At 40.2% G+C, this 12,911-nt stretch overlaps 1 protein-coding gene across 4 annotated transcripts; it reads left to right on the top strand.

Annotated features, from left to right (window-relative positions):
* Positions 1-732: 732 nt before the first annotated feature.
* On the top strand, positions 733-12,911 carry LOC121718355 (macrophage receptor MARCO-like). 4 transcript variants are annotated; one of them, XR_006033910.1, is made up of 6 exons: positions 733-819; positions 9,840-9,909; positions 10,810-11,010; positions 12,101-12,198; positions 12,548-12,662; positions 12,775-12,911. XR_006033910.1 is itself a non-coding variant. In XM_042103379.1 (6 exons), the coding sequence occupies exons 1-5, from the start codon at positions 5,351-5,353 to the stop codon at positions 12,587-12,589; spliced, it is 549 nt and encodes a 182-aa protein (XP_041959313.1). In that variant the 5' UTR covers positions 5,322-5,350; the 3' UTR covers positions 12,590-12,662; positions 12,775-12,911. The 4 variants fall into 4 exon arrangements, 3 of the variants coding, with proteins under 3 accessions (XP_041959313.1, XP_041959314.1, XP_041959315.1); XM_042103379.1 differs by lacking the exon at positions 733-819 and adding an exon at positions 5,322-5,488; XM_042103380.1 differs by lacking the exon at positions 733-819 and adding an exon at positions 5,322-5,488 and having other exon boundaries at positions 12,104-12,198.

Genomic DNA, 12,911 nt, shown 5'->3' on the forward strand with positions numbered 1-12,911 from the left:
TGTTTAGAAACACCTATAGGAGATTTATTTACTGTTTAGGAAAACCTTTAGGAGATTTGTTTACTGTTTAGGAACACCTAAAGGTCACTGTTCCTACCTATACCCAGTGTTGTGTTCCTATTTTACAAGCGATAAGACCTGCTCAGAGTGCCATTCGCCCTATTAAGAGTTTATGTGCCATCAAAATGATTTTTGAAAGGGTATACTTTAAGGTAAAAAAAAACTATACTATAGGGGTGTAGGACAGGACTGAAGTTGAATTCTTTGTACTATCATGGCTGATGCTGATGCAACATCCTGTCCATGACCTTACTAAGGGTGAAGAGGAAGCACGTTGTCATGGTGCCGCCCGCTGCTCTCCCTCAGGCCACAGTAATATCCGTAACAGTACAATATACTCTAAAGCTACCAAGACTCACAACTCTTTAAACTGCCCTCGAAAGTTAGAGAATGATAAACATTTATCATTTATTTATGAGTAGGGACCGTTGGCCTAACAACAAATACAAGTTGCTCCAAGTTGGCCTAAACAAACACAACCTATGGACATGAACTGGTTTTTGTTTTTGGATTATGTCACTACAGTCAGTGTACTGAAGTATATGTTTGAAGAGGACAGCAGGAAAAACTTGTATGTGTGTAGTAAGGCAGGGAGGTGTGGCGCTGAACAACTTCCCCTTTACTCAACGCTGTACACTGAAATTTGCTGACCAGTTGTGCAAGTTAATATATTATGCAATTCCATTCTCAAGTGAAGTTGCTCAAGGGAGTAGATTTAATTATACCAAACAAGAGGGGTTTTACTGGGTTTTATCTAAGGTAAGAAACAATGTCATCATTGAATTCTTACTGTGAACGCTGATAATATAATGATAATGTACTGATGGTAAATAGTAAATACACTGCATTTATATGGCGTCATTCAACACCTCCGAGCACTCAAAGCGCTTTACAATGTCATGCCTCACATTCACCCATTCACTGATGGCAGAGGCTGTCATGCAGGACGCTAACCTGCACATTATGTATTTTGTTTCATAAGATTATGCCATGCAAAAATCAACCTCGTCACACGCCCCCATATAACAACCTTTCTTGTGTCTTTATTGATACTGTAATTGATGATAAAGCTGTTAAAGCTTTTATATTTGGGAGGGGTTTCTGCATAGTGCATAACCTGGACTAGTGGGAATGACATGTGTTTATCATAATTTTTTGTAGATAAACAAAGAAAAAAAAAAGTTTGTGCAAAGTTATGATTCGTGCATATAAATGAAAAGTCTGTTTCACATTTGAGAATATCGCACATGTTGGTTCAGGTGGCATGCTTATTGTCTTCTGTCTGATGTGTAAATCAGGTCTATGGAGAGTTCCATTATCAGCATCATAGTTGGCCCCACAAGACTTCCTTTTTAACATTCCATATGTTATCTTAATGTAGAGGAAGTGGATTGGGGCCCAAATAGAACATTCAAGCATTGTTTTTGTTTTTATTGTTGAAAGGGTCTATAGGCCAAACAAGGAATTTGGCCTCTGCAATTATCCAATCTGTGAATTAGTGAGACACACAGTGAACACACAGTGAGGTGAAGCACACACTAACTTGGAGCAGTGAGGTGCCTTGCTCAAGGGCACTTCTATGAAGGTATATTGGGTGCAAAAGTGGCGAGCACATTTAACTGCATATTTTGCATGTGCACACTAAAGTCATAAATGTGTAACAGTAAAGTTGAAGTTGTACATATGTAACCAATGTGTAAATAACTTTTTCTGGAGAGTTACTGTAACCACACAACACAGCAGAGTCAGAGGGAATTGCGATATAAAAATATAGGATTTATTTTAAATACAGTCACTTAAGTTTCTTCTAAAAAAATGACTCAGTTAATTGAGAAGGAATCCAACAGTCCATAGATCCACAGAGGAGGGAGAAGAAGCCAGAGACTTTCTAATGTGGAGACACAGCACTCAAAAAATACTCCATAGAAATGCATGGGGTTAGTTTGTCACGCCAATATGGCCGTTGTCTACACATATCCCACCCCTTCCTCGGCAAAACGTCGACATGTGAATACACTGAGCCAATCATGTGGTGTGATGTGAATACATTGAGCCAATCATATAGTGTGATGTGAAGACATCGTGCCAATCATGTGTTGTGATCTCGCTGCTGGAGCAAGATTGGTGTCGTGAAGCCTTGCGCACGCGCAGTTCGACCCAAAGACTGTGCCCGATGAGTACCCATAAAACGTTGGTATATGGCCGCCAAGTGGAGGGACTTGCCTAAAAGGACTTTGAAGAAGCCAGCTAGGACGCAGCAGCAAACGCAGGCAGATTCGTGAGGGGGCTGGGTCACACCGTGACTGACGTCAGGTACCAGGGTCCGGCAGACAGCAGATGCACGCACACTGGCGGAGGAAGAGAGAGGGAGAGAAACTAATGCGAGTCGGAGGGCATAGGAGACAGGACATTTACAGGGAAGCCTCCAATATTGTTCAATGTTCCAATTCACAACAATTCAACAACAATTCAATGTGAGAGAGTAGGAGAGGTCAGCACAGCACACGCACAGCAAATCTTCACGTCAGTGTCCAAAAAAAAAACAATAAAGCTTTACACGGCAACACACACAATTACGATGCAATTGAGTCCATAATACTGGGAATATTCTTTCTAAATGTCCAACTCTAACGTGATCTTGAAGTAGCCCAATCCAGACAGCAGTAGGTTAACAGTCCCCTCTTGTACCACAGCCCATCTAGTGTAGATTTAAGGAGCATGTACTTAACTTGGCAGAGGAGCGACGAGAAGTCGCACCTCCGGTGTAGGTCAATAGGCAACACAGAGGCCTGTAGCAGCAGCGCTGGTTCAGTCAACAAACAGCAATATGCCTATCGGTCGCTTAAAAACGCTGTCAATAATTATCCAATTCACCACGCCTGTGCTTATCTCATATAATAACCCAAGACAGGTGAGCAGAGCATGTCATACCACAAGCCACAAGCAGACATAACAAACAAACACAGACAATCATCCCCGTGACACATATTTTTTCTATATCTTGTTAACACAAAATAGGGGCTACGGGTTCACAAATCCTTTTTACAGGTACACAAATCCTATCCTGTGAGTCACAACTTTCAAGAGTCATGCACTCGACACTTTTGCTCCAATCGTTGCAGCCAAAGTCCTTTTAGGCAAGTCCCTCCACTCAGCGGCCATATAGCAACGATTTTTGGGCACTCATCGGGCACCCTATTCAGCAGAAATGCGCGTGCGCAAGGCTTCACGACACCAATCTTGCTCCTGCGGCGAGTTCACAACACATAATTGGGAAGATGTCCTCACAACACCACATATGATTGGCTCAATGTATTCACTTCACACCACATGATTGGCTCAATGTATTCACATGTCGACGTTTTGCCGAGGAAGGGGTGGGATATGTGTAGACAACGGCCATATTGGCGTTACAAACTAACCCCATGCATTTCTATGGAGGATTTTTTAAGTGCTGTGTCTCCTCATTAGAAAGTCTCTGTTGCAGCGCAGTTGGTGCGAAACACATTTGCACATCCGTGTTTCATAATCTGAGAACATGCACAACATTCGTGCATTTGTAAACCCAAATGTGAACTAATGCATCCGAAGTTGTGCATCTGTGAAATAATTTCTCATTAATAAAATTCTACAGATCGCTTTGATTTTCTTGCACGACTACAAGTCAATTGATACAAGTGCTCGAATCTGCTTCTATGAGTGACGATACTTTTGCTCCTGGCTAGGTGATATAATCAAGGGGGCAGGCGAATTCCCGGAAGTAGAAGAATCGACGTAGGCTGGAGGGACCACCTCTCTGCTAACTCCCATAGAAGTCCATTCATTCTAGGATTTTTTTGAAATACCATAACTTCATATAACATATATCCTGTGCCGATATTGTAGCTTCTGTGTAATCCACATAAACACTACAAAGGCAAAACAGACTCCACTACCTCGTCCGTAACGTTGGTTACCCGTAAGAAGAATGGTTAGCTTGTTCGGTTGGAGGGAAGCTAGCTTTGACGTAATCTCTCTTTCGCGCCGTAGGGAGATAACCGTATTGTTTGGATAAGAAGCTCAGTCCACCTTACTATGACGGTAACTCATAAGCAAACCCTAGCATACACGACCGTATGTTAAGGTAAAGCATTACACAGAGACAACCTAATAATAATAAAAAAGTAAACCTAATTTTTTTTAAAACGGCACTAATCATTACAGAGGTTTTCGATGGATTGACCGTAGGTCGGAAAAGTGGAAAGAAGATTAGCTTCAAGGCTATAACTTTTTTGTTTTGTTGACTGTTTTTGAAGATGATCATGTATGGTAGCTTCAACATTAACACGACTTGGTGAGGATGATATTAATAATAATACATAAATAAATGTTTAACTTTGATGACTTTGAAGGCGAAGGAAGTGTGAGAAGAATTTCTGTGTATCTATCATATGAGTTACAAGATTCAGTTCGATGGCTAACGTCATGAAGTTAAGTGTGAGTCTGCGCAGTACTGGGGGGACCAACTGAAAAATCGTTCTATTTGACTCAGTGCCCTCCCATTGAAAACGACGGAGTCTGTTCGTCCATTTCTTTTACTGTCTATGGATATAATAGTGTCCCAGTGACTTCCGTTTTACTTCCGCTACAAGGGACCTATCTTTCAAAAAAATATGAACGGGAGTTAATGGAGAGATAACAATTATTTTTTGGTCCAGTTTGAATTGTGCCACGAATTTCACATATGATGTGTGTGAATTTAAAATATAATTTTTCACGTCAAGAAAGTACTGTTGTTCGATAGACTTCAAAAGTTATGTTGGTTTTGTGCGAATCCGCTCAGTGGACTACATCTCTCGTCTCGATATGATATGATTAGCTGTTATGCTAGTTAATGGTTGCATCTTGCTGCCTGCAATATCACTTAACAGTATCTAATGCACAGTCTATGGACGAATACAACTTACCTGATGTGTTTAATCCTCTGACTCATGGTATTTTCATCGGCAAGGAAAGCCCAATTAAGACCTGTTGCTGGTATGCTTGTACAATCTAGTGTGGCTGTGTATGAGCTAACGTCACTAGCGCGACTGATGGTTTTGTAGTCGTGGGAATTACGATCTTTCACAATGTTGTAATTCAATAGTTACGAAACAAACTGCAAATGTCTTTACATGAAAATTTGTCTTTAAAATTGACAAACATCATATGGGTAATTCAAGGCACAAGTCAACCGGGACCAGAAAATAATTTATTTTTCGCCATTGACTGGCGTTCAAAATTTTTTGAAAGATAGGTCCCATGGAGGCAAATGGAAGTGGCGTCACTGGGACACTCTATAGGAGCAAAAAGATTTGTATGTGTGCACGTCGAGCGAATCGATCGAGAAAACAAGGCGGCCAGATCTGGATCCTGGATCGCGCTCAGACTACCATTGCCTGCTCATAAGGTAAGTAACATGATAATAATATGAAGAAAGTTATCTTGTTTCTTGGTTTACATTATCATGACAGCTACGTTTAGCTTAGCTTACCTGCTTGCTAAATCCTCCAGTGCCAGATCAAGCTAGCTAGCTATCGCTAGATAAACTAGATGTACCGCATAGCGGTACAAAATATGACCGCCGCTCAGTCCTGTACATCCGTTCCGCGAAAATAAATCACACTTCAATTTGTCTCCATATTTTACTCCATCCCCCACTCTTGAAACTTTTGTGTATGCTTGTTTGGCATGCCTGAGTGTGTGTGTGCGGCTGCACAGAAAGTACCCTACTGGTGCTGAAAAGGTGAATAGATTGTAGAATAGCCAAAGAAGATGTAGAATTGTTATAAAACCTTTAAAATCTCTAAACAATCACAAGTAGGGCAGTTCATCACAGTTCATCCATTGCAACTGGATTGATGAAAGGTCACTTACACCTGTAAGCTACATTGTATTTGGGAAAAGCAAAAGGTATCAGCATAATGTTATTTATTTATTTTTTATGTATTTTTAAACAAAAACATCTCTGTCAGTTCCATGCCGTTTTCAACAGCTATCAAAAACAAAGGTCATTTTTGGATGGATGGATTTTTTGTGAATGTTTCTTCTTCTACATAAGATTTTAGTCATCTTTAGTTCATGTAATACTTTATTGTCAATGCACAAATTAAGTAACAGTAGTCTGAAACGTTATTGTTAATGCACAAATTAAGTAACAGTAGCCTAGTCTGAAACGAAATGCTGTTTTACATCTAACCAGTGGTGCAAATAACTGACATGTCCAAATGGGCCTTGATGAAATGCGTCGCTAGACTGTTCATACACATTTTAACGGGCCAAAGTTGAAGAGCTTTTGTCCGTTATTGTTAGTGCAAATATAGGCTGATTCATGTTCCCTTGCATTGTTTAACTGAGGTCCATGGCTAGTCTGGCTTTCATCAGACCAAGCTCAATCTTTTAAGAAATCAAAAAATAAATAGCGGGCAGATCAGGCTGGGTTCACCCAGCCTAGTCCATAGGCACCCGATATTGTTTAATTTTCCGATTGAGATATACACGCTCTGGCTATTCTAAATGCAAAAATGCATCAGGGAGTTATGACAAAACGGTAACTAACAAACTAGATCCTAATAGAAAGCTGTTAGCTTCCCTAAGCTACAGGTAGGATTATAAGGTAGGCCTATTTACAACATAAATTGTCAATAGGCTATGCTGGCGACACAAATAAAATCTCCTTTGGAAACCAATGGCTTACGCCTTACAGTATCAAGCGGACTTAAACTGTCATATCGTGGCGAAAAGTTGTAATAACATTCACGCAGCTCCATGAGTCAAGGAAAGCGCGAATGAAGTAGCCACTTCTAAATGGGACCCACTACACAGTAGCTTAAGGTGTTTTGCTAAAGCAGCCATAATGAAATGAAGGTGTCATTGTTTGGATACTTCACACACACGTGCTTTTTAATTTCACAGACTACAACTACCAAGCTGTAATCAAAGCACATCGATTCCCCTCTCACACCCTGCACGCTCTTAAAACAAAATAAACAGGCGTCTCAGTCTCACGCATGTATAGGCAAAACTGTATCAGACCGGTGTAACGTTGCACAGAATGATTTTGTAGCACGTGCAATAAATGACAGTCGAAAGATAGAAACAGTGCTGCTATACATTTGCTTGGTATAACCGCATTTATAGTTTTCTACAAATGCAATAAATCAAATGCCTCCATCACTCAACCAACGCTAACGGTAACATTACCTAGGTCCTTATTGATATTACAAGATTAACGTACCTGCAGTAAAAACCAAGCATGTCCGATAAACATCCTCAGATTTATTTCGGCTTCAAGAAGAAATGGGAATTACACTTCATGTGAACATCGTCCTATCCTTATTAGATGTTCGCTGCGGTAAATTACAGTCCTTGTATGAAGCGTCCATTGTTTTTTCCAACCCACTTTTAACTTCCAACAAAATTACGTCTCACTGCAACGATGCGCCATCTAGTGGACAAACGACTACTTCTCGCCAATACTGAAAATGCAGCCATGATGATGATGATGAATATTTATTTTGGCTTTCTTTTAATCCTACTGATTTTCATTTTTTACCGGGGGGGGGGCAAATCACAAATTAGTGATTATGAGCCAGGTTGATGTGGGCCCTTGAGACCAACATACCATAAAAGATTCACAGAGAACTGTGTCTGCCCTACCCTCCTTTCGGGGGGTCCAGTCCAGCGGGGGGGCTGCAGATGAAAACGAAAAATGACGGTTCCATGCTATCCATGTGGGGGTACATGCCCACCAAGTTTTGTGTACCCCGGTCTTTCAGTGTCCCGGGAATCCTTGTTGGTGTACGTCACTAAATGTACACATACATTATTTTATTGTAAGTCCCCCCATGAACGAAAGTACACAAAACTTGGCATGCATTCAGACGGTGTCATAATGATCCTACACTTTTAATTTCGTGCAGTTTTGACCTTGTCAGCCAGAGATATTGAGATGAAAACACCTAATTTTTTGCTTTTTAATTTTTAACTAGGTGGCGCTATACATGAAATAAGTGGTAATGGGATGGGTTGACATGCCCCCTTAAGACCAACATACAAAAAAAAAGGTGGACCTCCTAGGCCCTACGGTTCTCGAGATATTCACAGAAAACTGTCTCCGGCCACCTACAGGCCAGTTGGTGTATAGTAACATAAATTAATTTATTGTGTGGCCCCCCATGAACGGAATTCTACAAAACTTGGCGTGCATACAGAGGGTGTCATAATGATCCTACACTTCCAATTTCGTGCAGTTTTGACTATGTTAGGTCACAGATACCTTCAATTACACCACCTCATTTTTACTTTTTTGTGTTTAACTAGGTGGCGCTATACATGAAATGAGTGGTTATGGAATGGGTTGACATGGCCCCTTGAGATCAACATACAAAAAAAAAATGGTCCTCCTAAACCCTACGGTTTTCGAGATATTCACAGAAAACTGTGTCTGCCCTACCCTCCTTTCGGGGGGTCCAATTCAGCGGGGGGGCTACAGATCAAAACGAAAAATGATGGTTCCATGCTATCCATGTGGGGTTACATGTCCACCAAGTTTCGTGTACCCCGGTCTTTCAGTGTCCCGGGAATCATTGACGGAAATTTGGGCATGCGAAAAAGAAAAAAAAAAAAAGAAAAAAATCTGACTAAACCTATATGACCGCCGCTTCGCTGCGCGGCGGTCATAATAACTAGTTTAGAAGTACAGAAATATAACACTGCCCGTCCAAAATCGTTAGGACACACAATATGACACAATCGTTCTGCAATTTTCGAACAGCTGACTTGTATCTTGCACGAAGACTATTGGATAGTGCTAGGCAAGTTAGCAATTGTTTGCTTTGCAGACATTATGAATAATAAGGTCGTAAAACTTAACACCGCACCAAATATGTTTTCCTCGCTTTGTGCAAAGAAAAACTATAAATCGTGTGTCCTTCATTGATAAGGAAACATGCTGAGGTTACTTACTTTATGAACAGGCAATGGTAGTCTGAGCGCGATCCAGATCCGGCCGCTTGTTTTCTCGATCGTTTCGCTCGACGTGCACTATACAAATCTTTTTGCTCCTATTATATCACCTAGCCAGGAGCAAAAGTATCGTACTCGTAGAAGCAGATTCGAGCACTTGTATCAATTGACTTGTAGTCGTGCAAGAAAATCAAAGCGATCTGTAGAATTTTATTAATGAGAAATTATTTCACAGATGCACAACTTCGGATGCATTAGTTCACATTTGGGTTTACAAATGCACGAATGTTGTGCATGTTCTCAGATTATGAAACACAGATGTGCAAATGTGTTTCGCACCAACTGCGCTGCAACGATTGGAGCAAAAGTGTCGAGTGCATGACTCTTGAAAGTTGTGACTCACAGGATAGGATTTGTGTACCTGTAAAAAGGATTTGTGAACCCGTAGCCCCTATTTTTAACAAGATATAGAAAAAATATGTACAACTTCAACTTTACTGTTACACATTTATGACTTTAGTGTGCACATGCAAAATCTGCAGTTAAATGTGCTCGCCACTTTTGCACCCAATATACCTTCATACACTTCAGCCATGGATGTGGGCATGGGAGAGCAGTGCTCAATCACTTCCCCCGCCCACATTTTTCCTACTGGTCGGGGATTGAACTGGCAACCCTTCGGTTCCAAGCCCAAAGCCCTAACCAGTAGGTAGGCCACAGCTGCCCCAAATAAGGAATAAGTTTGTGTCATTTGTTAAGGGTAATAATGCTTTAAAACTGCTTTGGAATTACAGAGTACTGCCGACATGCATTGCAGAGGAAGACACATGCCTATTGTCATTTTACTGATGATCCTGCCTCACTGTAAGTAATACAGTAGGGCTTTAACTAATGATTATTCTCATAGTTGATTAATCTGTTGTCTGTTTTCTTGATTAATAGATTAGTTGTTTTTGATAAAATGCCAGAACATTTTGAAATTTCCCAAAAGCCCAAGACTATGTCCTCAAATGGCTTGTTTTGAAAGATATTTAAGAAGCTACAATCAAATAATTTTGAGGTGTTTTCCCTAAAAATGGATGGACAAAAACGGATTACCCAATAACCACAATAATTGTCAATTAAATTAACAGTTGGCAACAATCAGTTAATTTCTGTACCTTTAAGTGACCACATCTGTACTGGAAATGTGAGAAAATGAATTGGTAGTGTTAGGATATACATAAGGTTGGTTAAACCTGGTAAAATGTCAAGACAAAGAATTAAAGAATTAATGCCTACCTCAAATCCACAATTAGATTTTTTTAACCGAATAATACATAATGGAATGAATTGTATTTAGCCATGAATTGTATATCATAGCCTATAGTGTTGATAGGCTATAGTTATATGTTTACAATATTGAAGTAGTTACTATAGGCTGCTATAGCCTATCCCTGAAAACAATGGAATCAGATTGCAATACTAATGAAACAGGAATGATCAAAGACAATATTAGAAAATTTAAGGACAATGACATCAAATGTATATGAAAAAGTGTCACCCAATAATAATCAGTCCTATATATATATATATATATATATATATATATATATATATATATATATATACTGTACACCAATGATTCACATAAAAGTGAAGGCTGGTCGTAATCCTGAATCTTAATGTATCCTGTTGATAGTACCATGATATCTTTGTATGTGTCACTGTTTCTATTTATGGGTCGTGTGAGTGTGATGTAAGTGTCAGCTGGATCTTCAACAGCTGCTTGTCAGTCTGGGCCTCCTGGACCACGTGGACCTGCTGGACTTCCTGGATTTCCTGGACCACGTGGACCTTCTGGACCATCTGGAGCTCCTGGAATGCATGGAAAGGATGGACCAATCGGACCTCCTGGAATGACTGGACCACATGGATATCCTGGAGCACCTGGAGCAGATGGACCTCCTGGTGTACCTTGTTCTGGTGAACAATATCTTTACTTGAGTTGTTTTCTATGAACATGAATTGTTGTTTATATGCAAAATCAACCTAGTTGAGACATAAAGACCCCTGGATATCTTCATTAAATAATTCAACTTTTGAACTAGCTGATTAGCCCAATTAGCTTGCTTGCCAGGCACTACAGCCAAACGGCTTGCCGTCCATGCCCCGAGCATACGCGTAGCCACGGGCGGGTCTGGATGGGCCTAGGCCCGTCTACTTGTCAGTCTTGCCCGTCCAATTAGAGGGCTTTCCTTAGTTTACGTTCACCATCTGAAAAAGACGAGTCAACACTGCAAGTCAACACTGTGTTGAGAGCTCAAGAATCAGTCATATCACGAACAGCCGGCAGCTCTGTTTAAGTATAAGCATTAATAGTCAGGTGTGATGAAATGCAATCATATTCCACTTTTTATGTCATAAATGTTGCATGCAGGCTTTGCAGTAGGATTGTCCAATGGTCAAGCTGTTGTTTCAATTTGTGTTTTAATTTATGCGACACACCAATGCTGAGTTCATGCAGTTTAGCGCACGTTTAAAATGTTTAGCCGACTGCTTAATTTGTCGTTTTTGTTCAATAAATTCCACTTTTCATGTCATGAATGTAACCTGCCTATGATAAGGCTTTGCAGTTGTCCAATATGGTCAATCTATTGTGTAAATTGTGTTTCATGTGACGCGTGAAGCTACATTCATGCGTTGTTTTGCTCCAGTTGAAAATGTTCCTGCGTAATTTCTCAGCTGTGATCAAATACGTTCAATAAATTCCAAAATTATGCCATAAATATAACATGCCTATGATTACTGTTTGTATGGTGTAGGCTATCTCATAAGCCTCTCTTTTGTTCAATCAAATTGGCTTTTACCACCCGTTATTTTCTGTGCCCACCTATTTGAACATTTCTGGCTGCGCTACTGGTCCTGAGGCGAAATTTGGCGGAATTTGCAAAGTGTTTCACTGTGTGGAAACCTTAGGAAGAGCATGTCATAACTTACCATAACTTAAAAGTGTGTGGCCGTGTGTAACTGTCGGTGTATTTCTGTGTCTTTGTATGTGTATTTTTCTGTGTAGTAGATCAAACTGGCATTGATTGCCACGGGAGGGTGTGTTCTTGCAATTCTGGATGGTGTTATCCTGGCTGCCGTTGTTTTGTTCATAATGAGGAATATGTAAGTGCCGGCTACAGCTTTGCATACTGTAGCTTGCGAAAGGTTTTAATTGATTTGAGTAATTTTACATAAAGTGGATTGAATTTATACATTTAATGAAAAAAGAAAAAAAAATTGGTCAGTTTCTCATAAAGACTAACTACTACAGCTCTGGAAAAAAATTAAGAGGATTGCGGTCTCTTAATTTTGAATATGACTGTCATTCAACATGACATCAGAAAAATGTGCAGTGGTCTCTTAATTATTGTCCAGAGCTGTATACAGTAGGTATATAACTGTAGTTTTAACAAAGAGGTTAACCACAGACATTTACCATTTGATAACTTCCATGATTTGTTTATTTTTACAGGGGAAATGCAGCAGCCAGAGACTCAGGAGCAAAGAGGCCTGACGTGGACCCTCCTGATGATACATACACAGCTCTGAATCCCAGGATAACAACATCTGATTATGAAAATATTGATGTAAGTCCATCACATAAGCAGGCGGACTGATGGGTTGACATCACTTTCACATTACTGTATGTAATTTTCTTTACTAAAGCTGGTATATTAATTAGGTTTCCTGTTTTTGTAGCATTTTAGGAATTTACCCAGTGCCCCTGGCCGAAGACCTAGATGAAACGTGCGCCTCTGCAAACTCCAGCTCATGTTGAACCAACTCCATACTCCTCCAGATAGCAACCGACAGGGGACAGTGTTTTAAAAACACAG

Source organism: Alosa sapidissima, chromosome 9 (assembly GCF_018492685.1).
Source record: "Alosa sapidissima isolate fAloSap1 chromosome 9, fAloSap1.pri, whole genome shotgun sequence".
Classification (NCBI taxonomy): domain Eukaryota; kingdom Metazoa; phylum Chordata; class Actinopteri; order Clupeiformes; family Clupeidae; genus Alosa; species Alosa sapidissima.